We start from the raw sequence: 19,026 nt of genomic DNA, 5'->3' as shown, positions 1-19,026 counted from the left end.
TAATTTTCCATTTTCAATGATAAAAGTAACAATAAATATGATGAAACAACTAATAATCTTTTCATGCCTTAAAAATTAAAATATCATTACAGTTAGGAGTCCATGGCCAATGTCTTATTTTCTTGCAATTCCTGTTGGCTGAGCCAAATTCTCCACTGTTGAAGCCGAAATATTTCCCCCAAGAAGAATGGTCACCAGGCTACAAAAGCTAATGGTATGGCTGCTCTTCAAACTGGTTAATACTTTATACATAACAATATCATCACACTAGATGCCTTGCACCAAAGAACTGGTAAATAAAAAATTAACTATTATTTGAAATTAGGAGAATATCTATTTCTGCCCCTCTTGAGTTTAAAAGATGAGCTGCAGATGCGGGTACAAATCAATCCACACTTCACCTCACCTATCTAAAAATGGAGGCTTCTTTCTGTTTAACTTTGTTCTTCAGGATTTTAATTTTATTGGGAATCAAGATTGTGAGGTCCCCAAAACCAAGCCTTTCAATGATGGCATTAAACTCTCCAGAAGTTCCCGTTTACTCAAAATTCTATCCGCTGTGCAATCTTGTTCCTGGCCAAGAAGAGAAGGGCAAATCAGCAGAGGGAAAAAACTAATGAATCCGTGGATTTTCAATTTCTAACATATAATACAAAAGTTATCATAACATAGTATTGTTATCAGATCCTGAACTTAGAGAGGGGTGTTTGAGAAGTCAACTAAATAACTTAAAATGACTTCATTTAAGTTATTTAGTTCATTAAGATCATGTTCGACAAAACTTGATGTTTAATGATTTAAGATGATTTTAAATTAAATTAAACTTAGATTGTTGGCTTAGAACTTATTGTTAATTCTTATTTTCCATATTAAGATTCTTTAGTGCACCGACTTAAATTTTTTTATAAATTATTAAATTAATAGATTTACCTTCTTATTGAGATTATATAACAGAGGGACAGGGAAGGAAAGAAACATGGGCAACTGAAACCAAAAGATATTTGGGATTTAAAAATAGCTATTTATTTTGACATATTACTTTAAGCCATTATGAACTTGAAGTTGCAATTTTAAGTTATTTTACCATACTTAACATGCTTAATGATTTAAATTAAGTCATTCAATTGATTTACTAAACACCCTCTTGTTAGTCTATCTTGAAATCTACTTCCAAACCCATAACAAGGACAGAAATATCTGGAAGGGAAACAAAAAGAGACATTTTGAGTCACATTAAAGCCTGAGCTTGTGTAGGGTGTATGCAAGATGGATTAACCAACTCAAGTGTCTGTAGGACCAAGCAAAATGCAAAATGTGTAACTCACATCATCTGTTGCAGCAGACATCAGTGCTAAAAGGGTCACCGTTGCAGTGTGGTAATCCATTAAGATATTGTATGCTGAATCATCAAGCTTATCCTGAAAAATGATCATACAAATTTGAGACAAATCAGAAACAAAATTATCCTATTGAGAATGATATAATACAACAGCATATAAGCAATATGCATATATTTCTAACTTAATACTGTTCAGGAAATGGCAAATTAAACTACTCTTCAACTCCACAAAATAAATATTAAATATTCATTGGAATACATATCAAGCCATTAGATAAAACAAAATATATTCCTAATACAACATACCTAGTGTTCAAGGGGCATGGCCGAAGTTAAGTTGAAATTATCCCCCTTTTTCTACTATATTACATGGACACCCAACCCCCTTTTCCAATTGTTATTAGAAAAAAATGAGGGTTTCAAGTTCAACAACCAATAGTTGTCAGTTGCAACTCCTAAAACTATTTCTTATTTTCAAGAATCATCAGCCTTTATAATCATTTCTAGACTTGGGGATCTAGTTCACAGTTTTGGGCTTCACATATTTTAAAATGTTCAATTTTATGGAGAGGAAGAGCTTTTTTTTTTTTTTGATTAATAAACCTGAAGTAAATTATCAAAAGGCAAACAACCACAAAGCATACAGGATGTATACAAGGTAGCCTAAACCTCTAAGAGCAAACTTTGAAACAAAAAACCTCACCAGCCCTTAAGTGGAAGCTAACCACTCTAAAAAACCTATAAGAGACGAGGACTCCTCTCCAATATATACTCTAGCCCAACTCCACAAATTACATACAAAAGAATTTTTGAATTTCTGTATTGCTAAAGAACCCCCACCCCTAAAAGCTAATTTATTCCTTTCTTTCCAAACCGTCCAAAAAATACACAACGGAATAGATTTCCAAATCTTTTTCCTTTTTTGGCCCACAAAAGGGCCCTTCCAACTAAATAACACATTTTTTACTGTTTCAAGGAACACTCACTGAATGCCAAACAAGGCAAGGACAATCTCCCAAAGGACTCTGACCACTATATAGTGTAAAAGAATATGATTTACGGTTTCTTCTTCACAGCCACACAAAAAGCAACGATTTGGGAGCTGCCACCCTCTTTTTTGGAGTCTATCTAGGGTAAGAACCTTCCCCCACGTAGCCTCCCAAGCAAAAAAGGCAACTTTGGTTGGGACTCTATCCACCCAAATGCAATTCTTCGGGAAGGAAATGTCATTGGGAGCAATCAGCAGATTGTAAGCTTCCTTAACATCAAACATTCCATTTCCCCCACCCTTCCAAGTAACTTAATCCTCCTCTAAAGTTAGCATGTAGCCCCTCAAAATAGTTAACAAATCTCCTACCAAATCCAGCTCCCAATCATTAAAAGCTCTAATGAATCTTGGATTCCATCCTCCCTAACCAAAAGTTGAATCCCACACTTCATCCACTGTTGCATTCCTATGGACAGCTAAAGCATATAATTGGGGAAAGCTTTGGGACAATGCTGCAATGACACACCAATGATCAGTCCAGAATCTAATTTTAGTACCATTACCAACTTTGAACTCTATATTTTCCCAACATCAGTTTGTTTCCTTCAAAATCTCCTTCCAAACGTCCCATTAGCCTCATTTGTCCTCCAACCAAGGCTCTCTTGCCCATACTTCACCGAAATCACCTTCTTCCAAAGGTTTTCCTTCTGATAAAAAAATAACTTTATTTGCATACAGACATTAGATATTATTTTGTTCCAAAAAAATTCAGAGCACAACTTTTTACTCAAAGGAACACTAAGCTCAGTACCACTAGTATTTTCAAAACCTATTCATAAATCAAATTATAATCTTTAATGTAGAAAGAGATGATCACTAGTAGATTTCTCTCATATGATGCTTAGCTCAACTTACCACACCATTGCACAAGTGCATAGTTTGATTATGCCAATAAGTTGCAAAGCACATGATACTTTGTTTACCAATTACATCTATATTCCTGTATGGGCACCACTGTACTTTGGAAGAGTCAGTGACATTCCCATTTTTGTTGTCATTCATAAAGTCCAACATTAAAAGGTAAACCAATTGCTATCTTGAAAATCCATGATTAACAGTATAAGGACAGAGCCTTGCTCGTATCCTTTCAAAAATTTCTCTCCCCAAGGTATTTTATATTCAAAAAATCATTAATACATGGGATCCTCCTTGAGAAACATATCCTCTTACTCTAAAGCCCATGTTTGTATCAATAAGCCACAATTCACTTCACATGGCTGAACATAGTTTCTTTAATCCTCCTACAAGCCCACACTTAAGAGATACAAATTCTAGCCACATGGATACAAGCTCCAATACAACACAAGTTACTGCCTGATCTTTCTCACAAGGTAATTTATTATGTCATAAAGTTGTTCTTCTTATCAGCTAGAGATGTAGTTAAGGGCACACAACACTTGCCCCATATGCAACAACTAATCTCTTCACTCCACCCTTGACATCGAAAAGAAAATGGATAGGGATAGCTATTAAATCTGACAGTAAGTCTCAATCCTAAAACCGCTTTGATATGATCAGTCATGGTTACCTAGTTTAGAACAACTTATTTTGTAAATTTTCATGGTTCAGAAGCCCATCAGGTTCCACATGGTGAAATGAGACAGTATCTCAGAATAATGTCAGTAAGATGTATCATTGAAAATTTTGCACAATTAAGGGATCAACAAGTCCCTATGAATTCAGCTAATTTTATAGAAAGTGGAACCCAAAATAAAAAAGCAGCAAGAGTCTTTCACTTTGAAGATTTATAGCATTGATCTACAAAAAATTATTCCCCCATAAAGACATCCACGATACACATGCTGCACAAATAGTGAGAGAAGTATTCCAATCATGTCTCCAGAATCAACATTTCCAGAAAACCAAAGAGAATATGTAGAGTGAATAATCTCTTTTCTAGGGTACAACTTATTGATATAAAGTACACTCCATACCTTCAATCGGGAAACAGCAATAGAAATGGCCCTTCAGGGGCTTGAAGAGCTCTGTTATGAATCTATGAGCAAGAAAATCCATGTTCAGAAAAGGAAAAGGAAAAAGAAAAATGGTTAAGATTCAAACATGCAGTAATATGTACTAACTGACCTGTACATAAAGCAGAGAAACAACTTTTGGTAGAAGGGAAACAGGGTCACTTTCAGCAGACACTTGAGGTGTCAAATCCTGATAATGGCAATGCTAAAAATTATTCAAGGTATACATGACCAAGATAAAAGGGTGTATTTTCCACCATCTGAATAATTTTTCAAGCATTACTAAAAAAGGAAATAAAAAATAAAGAAATAGAGGGACTGAGTAAAACCAGCCTTCACCATTAAGAAAGCTAGTCATTTCTTACTTTTAGTTACTACTTCAAATGTTGCAACACAAATTTAGAGTTTCACAACACAATGACACAAGCTGAAGATATCAAGAATCAGAACTATATAACAACAGAACTAGTTGAAAAAGGAATAATTCGATATTTTCTTGCATCACTGACAGTTGGTATACCTTACAATACAAATGTAGGAGTGTTCTATCCAATTTCTTAACAATTTTTGTCAACATTCATCCTTAAAGTAGCTAATCATTTCTTACTTTTCCACTATATTTTAAATGTAGCAACAGAAATTTAGAGCTCAACAGCATAACAACATATGCTGAAGATATCAAGAATGAAACCTATATAAATATAATAATAATAATAATAAATAAAGCAAACCTATTTGTGAAGAGAACAGTTCAATTATCTTGAATTATTGACAGTAGGTGTACCTTACGATATGAATGCAGGAGTGTTCTTTCCAATTTCTTATCAAGCTTTTTCAAGAGTAACCCACTGCAAAAATGCATCACAAAATGCACATGCTAAGTGCCATGTTAATACAGATGCTCCCCAGTAACCATGGAAGCTACATAACAGGAACATATATATATATATATATATATATATAGAGAGAGAGAGAGAGAGAGAGAGAATAGAGCACCATACTACCTGTCTTCTGCCATCTCATCCAGTGAAGTCATGAATATTTCCACCCGCTGTTGCATACAACATTCAAGTTTTCAACACATTGCAGTAAACACAACAAACGAAGTAATTCACAATAGACGAAAAGTTATACCAATGGGAGAAATATACCTTACATAGGCTGTATAGATGAAGTAACAACAAGATTAAAATACATATATACATACATACATACATACATGCATATATATATATATATATAAGAAACTAATTTCATTGCATTGAATCAAGCTTAACAGTTTTTAATGGACAACAAAGACAACAACTCAACAGTTTTAAACAACAATTGCTGCAATCTTGAAAAGACAAGAACTTAACAGTTCTAAATTATCAAAGCCCTTTGTTATTTAATGGGCAAAATAACTTTGTTACAAAAAAAAAAAGAAAGCACAAGCTAGAACCTGAATGACTAGCTGACTATCATCAGAAAGTGAACTGATAAAATGAATCAATTTAAATAAATAGCAAACTATTTCATTAAAACAGATGTGAGTTAAACACATCAGAAAAAAATTCAATAAACCAAATACAAACTCAATTTAAAAAACCTTTTAACTTCAGGACCACTCATAGGAGTATGGCCATCTGCAATTTATGATTCATCTTCTGAAGGGAAAAATGACGCTCTATATAGTTTCCATACAAACAATAAAAAATGTTTATCTTTAGCTAAGCAATCAGAAGAGGACTCAAGAAGGGTTGCCTCTCTGACAACAACACTTTAGTGAAATTTGTGTTTCTGATAAACAAGCACTAACCTTCCCTTCCAATGCTTCAACTAGTGCAAGGGCCCTAGCTGACAGAGATCCAGGCAAACTCTTTGCCTGCAAAAGCAAAAAAGACCTATAGTAAATTGTATGTGACCAGCATAGAGACAATCTTCCTAAATGATGACTTTACTGTATATCAATTTACACCCATAATTATCAGATATGGCAATAGCATAATAGGATATTAATAATACAAGGCTACATCAGGGAGTGGATTAGTTCATACAAGAGCAATTCTTTCTCCTGAAGCAACTGAAATGGACTCTGAATTCTGAGATTCTTCAACTTCAATTCCATTCTTCAATTTGTTATGCACATCCTGCACCCAAACATTGTTTTAGGTCCTTTATTCAAATTATCATGAAGTTTAACCTTAGAGCATGACAAACTTAATTAGAAAAGAACAGTGCACATCTACTACCAAATTAAGTAAAACCATGTCCACAATAGAGGCAGCTGTTGTTCTTAATAAATGTTTGTGTAAAATAACCTGCAAATCATAGGAAACCATTTTTACCCATTCATCACTGATAGTGGCAATCTCTTCAAATACAACCAATGGAAGAAGAACTTACAGAGGTTGATTGGTCATCTTCAAACAAATCTAGTGCTTTTACATAGAGCTGCATATTTAAGAAAGACTGGAGAGGGGGAAGCAGAAAGAAATTAGCACAATGAAACACATATTAGCATAAACAGGTACCATATTTATAGGTTCTGCAACAAACAGATGTTTACTCCCAAGAGTCTAAATACAATAGTTTTAAAAACCGGACCGGATTGGCCAGTCCAACTGGTTGGACCATCGACTGGTAGCATTTCCAGTCCAGTCTACTCATTTGAGCCACATATGGATTGGGCCAGCTTCGAACCGTTCAAACCAACGGTTCAACCGTCGAACCGGCCAGTTCTATAAGAACCAGTTAACTCTACACTTGCCCAAAATTAGATTGGGCTTGCCATACTTGGCCCAATAATGTTTATATCCACAGCCAGTCACCCAAACAAGCCTGTTATTTCCTATTCAGTGGTCAAAAGCATTATATAAAGCTTATCAGGTCTTTATTCTTCCAATGTGGGACGATGGAATAACTCATACATGTGAAAAAGGGATGGTTTTGTGCTAGGAAGGGACTCGAGCCATGAACTTGGTGATTATAAAAATGCAAACGATCCATTGTGCTATGAAACATTTTGTTAATATGTTGTTGTAAAATATTATAGGTATGCTTATTCACTTTTTGAAACTTTCATTTTTTGAAACATTTAAATAAACATAATCACATAAAAATAATGTAAGTTAAAATAATAAAATAATAAAATATATAATGTTTGACACAGATAAAATTAAATATTATAATTTTCCTTCTATCTTAAGTATATCTTCACATTTACATAGTACACTTTTATTTAATAAAATGAAAAATATAACATTTTTATATTTATCCTTATTATTATTTTTTGACAATATCAAATATAAAAAATGAATTATTATTAAGTTTTTAAATTATATATATTCCTAATTTTTATAATTATTTTTAATTTTATATAAAATAAAAATTATGCATTTATGACATCACCGATTTAACAGCGATTCAACCACCAGTCAAACCATTGAACCGTGAACTAGTAATTTTTCTGGTTCAATAATTGGTCCGATTCTGAAAACATTGCTAAATACCCAACAACAGAGAAGGATTAGGTTCCATAAATATATACACATGCATGCATACATACATACATACATACATATATATATATATATATATATATATATATATATATATATAGACACATCCTACTTATCAAAAAAAAAAAATAGACACATTCTGGGGACAAAACAGCCATCTTACTGTGCTAACCTCATCAAGTTTCTTCTGTAAATTATCAAGCACACGCTTCATTCTCTCCGCATTCTCTGTAAACAATGCCTTTCTTCTTTCTTTCCATGAATTGAGCAGCATAGGTCTCAAATAATCTGCTAAAGGTCTAAGGATCATTTCAGGATCATCGACACCTGCCAAATTAGACCACTGTATCTGTCAAAATTGGATGATAAGTGGATGTCTAAAGATCTGAATAATTAGAATGCACAAACTTGCAAATCACTCAACAGACCTTGTTCTTCAAAATCAGGAACCATCTTTGTGATCTTCTGCATAACCCATTCTTCTGGAATGCTAAAATTGTCCTCTTTCATTTTATCTGATTCTTTCTTAGAACCAGTTTTTGAATCTGACACTCGCAAAGAAGATGCATCCTTGCCTTTCCTTTGATTTTTCTTAGACTTTGTAGGAACATAGTCCTGGTTATCTGGGACACTTTCAGCAGCACTTGTCTTTGTATTCCCTGTGGTCTTTCCCTTTTTCCTTTTTGACCCTTTTTCTATGGACTGTTTATTACTGCCACTCTCATTACTAGGTTCATTCAACTCAGTAAACCTGCTTGAATCATGTCCAGCTTTAACTTCCTTGACAGAGTGCAAATCCTCAAACACCATGCCCATAGAAGACCCTGAAAGACTGAAGGTTTCCATCTCCTTCTCCATGTGATCAAACACATCCTAGAAATGAAGAGACAAATTGAACCCATCAGATTTCAATCAGAAACCAAATGTATGATAATAGAAGAAGTGTTGCTAGTTGCTATAAGACCAACAGAGTAATAAACCTATGATGACTAGAATAGATTGTAAGAGAAAAATAACTTCAGAAACTAAGAAGGAACTTCCAAAGACAGATGTAAAGCCAATCATTTAAATTAAACATTGGAGTAATACACACTTATCAAAAAGAACATTGTGTTTGTACATATGAACATAGGGTGACAAGGAGAGCATGAGTGTTAAGTTCTTAATTTGTCAGGTGTAACCATATAAGGAAGGTAAAAAACACCATTCAATTTGAAAGGAGAAAACTGAATATAGAGAAAGAAACAAGCCTTGAATGCCTGAAAAAACCAACTTCTACAAATTTCAGGGGAGAAATTTTGTTTTTTCTTTTTGTTTTTTTGCCACTCCTAGCAACTACTTGAACTAAAAGCTTGAAAAATAGGACTGATCTGGCAGACAAGTGTCAAAACTTTCAGGCTAAAATCTCAGGTGCCACCAAGTCACATGTAGAAACTACATGCCATGATAATAGATATCAATGGTTACTGAACTCCATTAAACATTTCTGATATCTTATTTCATATTTTACATTTATACCATCAGAAATCAGCACCAGGTCAAGCTGATCTCTCCTGACAGGTAAATTGACCCACCCATAATACCTTGCTGATTTATGCATGATTCCACTTTTCAAAACAATTCTAGATGCATACAGAGAGGGCAAATGATTAACAGTTGGTTTCACAACTAACATCTCAATATGGTTTGTTTCCTCATAATCAGTATTTCAGGGGACTCACCTTGATAAAGCCATTGCCAAATACATAAGTTTCCCCCAGGATGAGTGCTTTATTAGACTGAAAAGAAGCATCAAATAATTAGATCAATAGATTAAGAGATTAGCGAATAGTAACAGAGTAACAGATCATCACCTTCAGCGCCAACTTAACAGATGGGCAAAGTGACAACATCTTGCTTGCATCCTGGGCTCCGAAGGATGCTGGTAAAATAGAAAGAGAATTGATCCTGCAATAGTCCATCAGTATGCCAGAAATGAAAGCAAATCCAATGATATCAAAACATGATAGTATAAGAACGATTGCATTCAAAACTAGGACACAAATATCATTCCATTTACATCAGATTTAATCCAAAACAATCACCTATCTAAATGTGGAGATCAGCATAGTACATAAAATTTCTGCTGATTAGAAATGCAATAACCATAAAAGCCAGAAGGATATATGGCAATCATAATATCTAGGCATCTTTCAACAGATGTAATAAATAGATATCCAACTCTTAGAAGGCAATGAGGAAGCAGTAGGGGAAGCAGGTTGAGGATGAAAGCTAGATTTTCATATTACAATTTTTGCAAATAAAATGCTCATCTCTTTCTTTTACTAGATTGATTTTATGCAACAAGTGCACAGCCTAAATTTCTGCAAATAATATCCACACTAAACTTAGGGAAACCTTGAATTTTGGAAGGTTGTTCATAACAAGCCTCATGAATGCAAAAGAGCAACTGAAATATTATAGCAGGGGGTTATGTAAGATCTAGGCTGTGGAAAGTGGCCCATGAATTTATCATATAGTGATCATTCTGGATGGTGTTCACATGATAAACAATGAAATTCCTAGAGGTTTTTTTTTTTTTATCAATATGAAATTCCTGGAGGTTAACTCCACTGCAAAAAGGAATCAATAAACCTTTGATTTAATTTTGGACTAAAATCCCAAATACAGACTTCAAACTTACATAGATAAACAGATAATAATAGATCAATGGGAGGACAGTAAGCACCTTTTCATTTTAGTAGAAAACAATTGGAAAGCAAGTCATTATTGCATCAATATCAAGGATGTACACTTATAATAGTGATGTTAGAATTCAGAATGCTATGTTATTGACTCATTTTCCAAATATGAGATGAGGAAACATAATAGCTGCCATTCAATGTAAATGACTGTAGAGTACATTGTCAACACAACATCGATGACTGTAGATTTCATTGTCAACACAATGTCGATCCTCTTATACAAGCAGGATATTTTGCCATCCTAGGCAGTAATTTATGCTCATTTCCAGTAAGTATGGTCAAGAAATTGCTTCATTGTGCCAGAATAAGATTCATATTCATGACTATATGACTAAAGACAGAAAAGGAAAAAAGAAAAAAAAAAACACTTAATTATGGCCCTTACCAGCTACCATGTTCAATAGCATCCTCAGCAGAAGTATCCAACATCTCAATCATTGATGGATGAACAAATATGGTAACTAGAGGTATACCATCAGGATACCTGGACTAATTAGAGGCATGACCACAATTTGATTAGATAAGACCATTGAACAATCTTTAAATATGTGGCATATACTTCTGAAGTCGATCCTAAATTCATCTTTAAAATGTTCTCCAAAAACATAACTGAAAAACAAACAATAAGATACCTGCAGATACTGGAGAGGCTGGGGAATTCCAAGTTTGAGCAGAACCTCGTAGCTGATAAAAGAATTCTGCAATTCATCAGGGAAACAACAAAAGAATCAAGAAAAGAAGGCTTTCAGAAAAATCTTTACATAAATGAAGAGATAAAATGACACTATGCCATTAATGTATGATGCTTCCATCAATACATCCAATGTGTTAAGTGAAATGCTTATCAAAAAAATTCTGAAGATGGGTTGATAGGCTATGATTTAAAAAGGCCAAAGGCACAGCTGTACGGATACAATTTCAATGCTTTTCAGTTTCTCCAAATTTCTTTATTAATCTTTTGTTTTGTGTGGAATCATTCTACATGTATGTCAATTTTATAAAATACGATCCAAAATTCAATCCAAGCAACAAAAAAACTGAAGATTCCAAGCATTTAAAATAAGTATCCAACAAAAGATTAATAAAAAGTGTTAAAAAAAAAAAGAAAAAAAAGAAAAAAGAAATACAAAGTAGACAAGGCATGCCTCCAACAAGCCTCACACCTTGGCAAGCCAAAGCACATAGCTAGGAAGTCATTGCACCTTGGGCCTAGGCACCCTTAAAGCGTGCCTTTAACAACTATGACCGTAAGAAAAATGAATATTGAAATACACCTCATTTAAGAAACATTCAATAACTTACAGAGCTATCTGAAAATCACAACACACTATACAGGCAGTAAAAGAATAGGGCAGCAAACCTGTGAAAAAAAAGAATCTATGGATTCCTTTTGAGCAATGGCAAAGACCTGTTCCACAGTAGAATATATGTGAAAAAAAAAGGTCACAATAATAATATAACACTTCTAAGAAAAAAAATGGATGAAATTATATGAAGTCAATAATTGCGTCTCATACAGTTGGTGTCCAATGAACTCCTGCACGAAGGGATCCAAGGATCTCTCCTTCCTTCACCAGCCCATTAAACAGGGATTGGAAAAATGAACCTTCAACTGCCACACCACCTGATCCATTCATTTCTTGTAGTAGCTGCTGCAAGGAACTCCACAATGCAGATAAATTTGTTGGAACAGTGATACCCCTTGCAGCTCCCCGAACCATTGAACTAACACGGGCAACATACACAGGGGTATACAATTGCCCACCTTCAAGTCTACCTTTAACCTGAATAGTGTAAAGTACATAAAACAATCGCAAAGAACATTTATGATATAGTTTCAAAGTAATGCTATAGAACCAAACCCCTTGTCCCCACTTCACATTCCAATGAACATGACAAAATATTTTTCTTCTTTCACTCATTAATCAGAAATACTACCATTTCCACATAATGGAATGGGAGAGTCAGCACATTTTGTTAGAAAAAATATGATTTTTCAATTTCACTATTGTCTATCACAAATCACAAACAAGTAAATGCAGTACCATAGTCCCCATGCGAAGCTCCAACATACTCGTGAGCAATTCTGAGCCAACATGTAACTGTGCAGCAAGTTCTGCCAAAGCAATTTGACTACATTCTTGAAGCCTCTCATTAATTTCTTCTGCTACATTATCCCAATATGAATCTGATATTATTTCTCCCTGAATTAATGTAAGGCCCGGATCATCAGAGACTATACATTGCGCTTGCTTTTCAACATGGTATAAGTCAACTCCAGTAAAGTCCGCAAGATCAATCAAAGAAACACGTCCTAATTTCTTGATTTCTGCTGCCATTTCATTCCTCAATTGCTCCTATTTTAGTTGTCATATTCAATCATTCCAAACAATAATAACAAATCAATGAATAGAAAAATAAGTCTAAAAAAATCAATCATGATTTAAGAATAATTTTCTGTGAAGAAAACTTAATAGAGAAGCAGAAGCCCTAACTCTCTGTTTTGTTAACGAGAAAAAGGAGGTCAAAGTGAGAATAAAACATATTCCAGATTTCCCATTTCCACCGTTCAGCATCCAAGAAAAAAACTAGAAAATAATTATTGACAAAAAAAAAAACACAACCACGCATACAAAATCTCAAACTTATGACTCTGTTCTGCCGAGAAACTAAACCTTCCATTCAGATTATCCTAGTTGAATTACTAAAATACAGAGAAACCAAAAAAAAAAAAAACTTCTTTGTTGGAAACCAAACAGAGGGAATGAATAGAAAATAGAGAGGGAAAACGTTACAGGAGTGATGTATTCTTTTCCGGAGACCGTGTGGAGAAGGTCGAAATCGATGATTCGAAGCTCGTGGAGTTTCTGGACCAATTCCACCACGTTTCGTTCAGATAATCGAATACTCGATTTCACTTGCTGTGCAAACTCCAATTGTCTCTGCAATTCCAGCAATTCTTCGTCCATGGTTTCGGATCTTTGATTGGGTCCAGAGACAAACACGGGCACAGCCACAGAGAGATATGTAGACTTATGTTTTCTGTCTTGCTTCCTCCGTTTTTCTTCCAGGGATGTGGGTCGGACCTCACCCGAATGAGCATCCCATTTCCAGCACGAGACAAAAAGCATTGGGCCTTTAACCAGCTCTTGGCCTATTTTTGGGCCGTCCTTGGTAGACCGTGTTGGGCCTTTAACCAGTTCTTGGGCGGTCCTTTGTAGATCTTTGGAACTTGGAATCTGTGGGTAAAAGTTACGCACAAGATATTTAAGATGCTTTCAAGTCCATGCTTTGTGGCTCTCCCTTTCTTGATCATAAAGCTCCATGCTTCCTTCACTTTGAAATCAGTATACCTCTTAGTTGTCAATTCTTCAATTCAACATCTCCATGGTTTTAACTTTTAATATTCTGTCTTCCTAATTTATTAGCTCTTAGTTATGTTAAAGCCTAAAGGGTATCCACGGCCAGACTCTTAACTTCACATGGGAGGAGGAGACATTTCTTCCTCTTTATAACATTTAATAAAGAAACGTTTCTTCCTCGAAACGTTAGTAGATATCAAATACTTTACTTCTGACGTTACATTCTTGAGAATCACTATTTCTATATCCAAGTGTATGTACACTGAGATCAATTACCCTCTCTAAAATACAGAGTCGTCCATGTGTCATGTCTTCATTGGTTAGGTTTTCAATTAAATAACAATAAGCGTCAAGATAATTTAGGTTAAAACCCTCTTAACAACTTAAGCTTTTAAGTAATAAACCAACACTGAATATCAAGTAATTCCTTGCTTCACGGACAGCCTTTAAAGCGCACTCGTACCCATTGTCGATGACACTGATCTTCTTTAGACTTATATCATGTCAGGCTATCAATTGACTTAAAAGTTTAAATTGGGCTAAAACCCATAATGCTGCTCCAGCTTTCCGTCGTAGGGAAGCTTTAACCGGTGACTAAAATCTTGGAAGAGAAAAAGGTGCTTTGTGAGGAACATACGGCTAACTGATGAACATATATAGAAGGAAGAAGCTTGATGTGCAGAATGCCAAAAAAACATGTATATAAATCTAAATTGCATACATTTTCTTAAACTCATTATTTAGAATCTCAGAATCTGACATGACAGACATAGTCCAGGATCTGGACTTGCTGGGCATGGACATCCTTCGGACGCTTCTCATCTTTTTGGCTTCAATCCGATGCCTAATCACCCAATAACACATTGTACCCAAAGTTGTAGCCATTATTGTTGTCCCTATAATTGTTACTCCAATTGCCAGCCATTTCTCATGGTCACCCACCACCACAAAGGCCAATGCCAAGAATGCTACTGATATAAGCACACAAGCCAGCCACATTAGCTTGTTAATGATTGCCATCATCTGCTTCTTTGCCTTGCTCTCTATGACCACAACTGAGGTTTGCACCACCACAACAGCCAAAGAAATGAAGAGGGCTATCGAGTCAAATATAAAGAAAATGATGAACGATATTTTGGGAGCGATATTTGCTTCCCCAAGAGAAAACCCATAAGGAATGTTGGTTGGATCATCAACATATTGGCCAGGGACAGTGAAAATGCCTGCAAAGGCGACGGTGGCAATGAGGACGGCAACAACAGTTGTGGAGTTGATTGCATTGTTTAGACCTTCTCCATGCATTTTGTTGAGGCGTTTGGCAATGCCCTGCACCCGTCTCCTAGTTTGCCGAGTATGTTCTAGCTGGTAGTGGACTTCATGCTTTATGTCGCTTACAGTTTGTTTCAATTCACGGGCTGTGCTTGTTACTTGCGGCTTCATTGCTTTGGCACTCTGAACCCCGTGCTCCTGCAGGATGGTTGCAATGTTGGGGTTCCCGGTCTTCTCTGCAGTGTCAAAGGCAGTTTCCCCAGACTTGTTCACAGCTTTTGTATCGGTTTCATCATGACTTAGTAATTTCCTAACAATCTGCAGAGAGGAACAAACAAACAGAATAGGTGGTTAATTTCAGCAGGTTGCAAGTGAATCACAGGCCTCAATACCTAAAAAGGAAGACCTCTGTGGGCTAAAAACAACGTTTGAAGCAATGCACCTCACATATGAATTATCAGACAACAAGTTTTCTGCATTTAAAATATAGCTTCATTTAATATTGGGTCTTGGAAATGGGTCAACAAGACATCAAATCCATCCAACAAAACCTACCCCTTGACCAGACAAAGCTTTCAAACCATAGAACAAATTGAATATGGACTAGACCAAGTTTAATTTTGCAGGCCAAATGATTTGGACATGTGAACAGTAACTTTAGCCTCATTTTAACTTTGTTTAAGGAAACAAAACTTTTGAAGTATTCTCTTTATTCTTTTTTCCTATTAATTCCCTGCATTAGTAAACTACGAAGTTAATTACGGAAATGGTTTCATAATTGAGTTTGTATTGAGTACTAACCTATGGTAAACTGATTACCATAATTGTATCAATTATTCTCCTGTTCACTTTATTTTATTCATCAACTTGTCAATAGATCACTGCTCTCAAGCTTGATATAATTTGCCAACATGATCAGAAGAGAACAGATGATGAAATCTTATAACAATCACTGAACTATTTTAGAATTTGATTAACAAGAGAGAGAGGAAAGGACTGATTTACCTGTTCCCTGCCCTTCCGGGAGGCTATATGCAATGCTGTGTTGCCCTTAGTATCAACCATGTTTACCAATGAAGGATCGGCCTTCATCAGCTCCTCAACCACCTCAAGGTTCTGTCCCTTCACAGCCATATGTAGTGCAGTCTGGCCCTTCTTATCAATTCGTGTAGCAACCCCAGGCTCCTTCTCTAAAAGGGCTTTGATGACTTCCAAATGCCCTTTTCTTGCGGCAGAGTGCAGGGCTGTTTTTCCATTACTTTTAGCAATGGCAGCCACCCCACTCCCTGACTCCAAGAGCAAATTCACCACCTCAATATACCCTTGATTTGCAGCAGTGTGCAAGGCAGTGGTATTTGATACATCCTCAGTCAAAGAGAGCCCCGGAAGGGCCTCCATTAGTATCTTCAATACCTCTGCACAACACAAAAAACAAACACAGATATTCATTCATATCCAATATAACAAAAAGAAAGAGAAAGCAGAGTATTATATTCAGACACTCAAGGACATACCCAAATCCCCTTGTTTAGCAGCAATGTGGAATGCATCATAGCCATTCCTTGCTTTGATGCTAGCAGTACTGAGATCATGGTACTGTATCATCTCCCTAACCACATCAACATACCCATATTCTGCAGCAACGTAAAGTGCTGTTTCACCAGATTGGTTTTGCTTAGATAATAACTCTAGCAATTCTTCTTCTCCAGCACTGGAAAGGGTCCGGGCCACAACCTCTAGTTGTCCTGCTCTCGCTGCAGAATGCAGGGGAGTATCGTCGCGTTTCCCCGTCAACTGTTTGGTCATCTTTTTCCGGGGTAGGCTCTGGTGCCCAGCTGGTGAATCCATTATTGAACTACAAAAATGTTCCCTCCTCAACAATGTCTAATGGCAACGGATGACGATAGAACTTCTCCTTCCCTGGAAATCCAGATCAATAACCGCATTTCTTAACAGGCCAAGAGTCAGTGTTTGTTAAAAGCAACCCACCAAAAAGATTGGATCGCCCCAGAATTCAAAGAGCCCAAAATCCTGGGGTTTTGACACCCATGCCCCATGTCTGGTTGTGGCATATCCTGCATCCCAAACCAAAGGCTTCTTCACAACAATGAACAAAGCTCATATAAATCTTATTAAACACACCCAAATTGTTTGCTTTTCATTTTCTCTATTATTATATGATATAGCTCTGGTTCTCAATCAGAAATCTAAGAATTTTGCCAGCAGAACCTCAAAAATCTTATGGGTTTCCAGGCTTTTCTCAATATATAGATGAAACCAACGCCTTCTTTGAATACATAGGAAACAACGAAAGGAAAGAAGTGAAACGGAAAAGGAAAAGGAAAAGGAAAGGAAATCTTCGAGATTTCTGTTATGTTCACATTTTCAGAAGTTGGAAAACCCAAACTCAATCAACCCCACTGATCAGATAAACATTTTGTCCTCTCACGTCCAAAACAGAACTTATTCAAGACCTCGACTCCTTTCTGTTTCCTACATTTTCTCAGCAACCAAACAGACAAAACAAAGAAAAACATAACCACTCACCTGGGTGTGTACGAACAAAACCCCCACATGCTCCGCTCCATCCCAGACCACCCCACAAAATTCAAAACCAAGCTCTACAGAACCATGGGAACGGAATCACCAAGCCAAAACGCATCATTTTAATGGGGCTTAGTGGTTTGTTGTTTTATATTGGAGCAAGAAAAGGAACGATAGCTAGAGGCCAAAAGCCATGAAATGCACATGTATCCAACACCTTTACACAAATCTGAATGGCAACCCAAAGACTTCTGAGCTTCTAACAACGCCCAATTGCCCAATAAACAAGAGCCTTTTGGAAAAGGTGATGACGATGACAACATTAACTCAAAACAACAATTACAAACGAGAATCAAGGAAGCAAGTTTTTAATGCAGGGGGCAAAATAAATGGAAAACCAGAGGTGGTGGCTGGTGCGCCAACAGAATTGACACGCCCACGCTCATTGGCGCGTCACTGACCCCCATTGTATCAGTTTTCACACTGGGGTGTAGTCCACGCGCTATATCACGATTGGGGAATTATTTCTAATTTTGGTAATCATTTGGATCAGTGGTGGCCCACCAGAAAAAAATTAATCGTGGCCGTCCATATCTTCATCAGGGATTGGATGCTGCCAATGTAGAGTAGTGTGGACTTGGTTGGATGCCCTCAAATTAATTTATACTTGAAGAAAGGGATAAAGGGTGGCACATGGGTTATTCCAAAAGGATATGTCTTAAAGACTCTTAACTAGTCATCCACCCATAATTTAGAAAAAGGACAACAAATCCAAAATTTAGAAATAAAAAAATTCCATTCAGTACTATTATTATTTTTTGTTATTTAATTAAAAGGGTTAAAAGGGTAAATAAAAATCCAAAATTTAAATTTTAATCCTCAATTTTTTTTAATCTCATTTTAACAAAAATGTTGTCCTTATTTTCTTGTAAAAATAATATTTTCTTTAAAAACCTCCATTTAAATACTTAAAATAATAAAAAAATATTTATGTCACAAATGAATTACTTTTCAAATAAAAATATAAAAAATTTACAATTTAGGAATTATTTCATCTCTTTTAATCAATATATTCTATTTTTTTTATATTTTGCTTTAATAATTTAAAAAAGGTGATGAATTTAATTATAATTACTATAAAAATTTTGAAGTTTAAGATGCTATTATAAAAGTTTCTTAAAAACTTTTGGGTTATTTAATTAAAAGGATTATTAGAAACTTAATTTTACTAACCTATGATCATTTTT

At 35.5% G+C, this 19,026-nt stretch overlaps 2 protein-coding genes across 3 annotated transcripts; both read right to left on the bottom strand.

Moving 5' to 3' along the window:
• Nucleotides 1-38: 38 nt before the first annotated feature.
• LOC117915966 (E3 UFM1-protein ligase 1 homolog) lies at nucleotides 39-13,998 on the bottom strand. Its single transcript, XM_034831743.1, is given in 21 exon segments — nucleotides 39-573; nucleotides 1,326-1,418; nucleotides 4,322-4,356; nucleotides 4,359-4,383; nucleotides 4,473-4,550; nucleotides 5,145-5,208; nucleotides 5,365-5,411; nucleotides 6,159-6,224; nucleotides 6,397-6,489; nucleotides 6,592-6,660; nucleotides 6,746-6,811; nucleotides 8,033-8,187; nucleotides 8,289-8,733; nucleotides 9,582-9,638; nucleotides 9,714-9,807; nucleotides 10,990-11,093; nucleotides 11,237-11,302; nucleotides 11,965-12,012; nucleotides 12,122-12,388; nucleotides 12,650-12,961; nucleotides 13,400-13,998. Coding segments are annotated over 21 exon segments (2,622 nt in total). The 5' UTR covers nucleotides 13,736-13,998; the 3' UTR covers nucleotides 39-471.
• Nucleotides 13,999-14,587: 589 nt separating this feature from the next.
• On the bottom strand, nucleotides 14,588-18,253 carry LOC117915967 (ankyrin repeat-containing protein At5g02620). Of its 2 annotated transcripts, XM_034831744.1 has the most exons (5): nucleotides 17,783-18,253; nucleotides 17,225-17,310; nucleotides 16,750-17,155; nucleotides 16,241-16,650; nucleotides 14,588-15,553 (listed from the first exon to the last, which is right to left on the bottom strand). In XM_034831744.1, the coding sequence occupies exons 3-5, from the start codon at nucleotides 17,081-17,083 to the stop codon at nucleotides 14,675-14,677; spliced, it is 1,623 nt and encodes a 540-aa protein (XP_034687635.1). In that variant the 5' UTR covers nucleotides 17,084-17,155; nucleotides 17,225-17,310; nucleotides 17,783-18,253; the 3' UTR covers nucleotides 14,588-14,674. The 2 variants fall into 2 exon arrangements, with proteins under 2 accessions (XP_034687635.1, XP_034687636.1); XM_034831745.1 differs by lacking the exon at nucleotides 17,225-17,310.
• Between the last annotated feature and the right edge of the window lie 773 nt (nucleotides 18,254-19,026).

This window comes from Vitis riparia, chromosome 6 (genome assembly GCF_004353265.1).
Source record: "Vitis riparia cultivar Riparia Gloire de Montpellier isolate 1030 chromosome 6, EGFV_Vit.rip_1.0, whole genome shotgun sequence".
Lineage (NCBI taxonomy): Eukaryota > Viridiplantae > Streptophyta > Magnoliopsida > Vitales > Vitaceae > Vitis > Vitis riparia.
The sequence above is the reverse complement of the archived record's forward strand: the minus strand, read 5'-3'. Positions and strand labels throughout refer to the sequence as shown.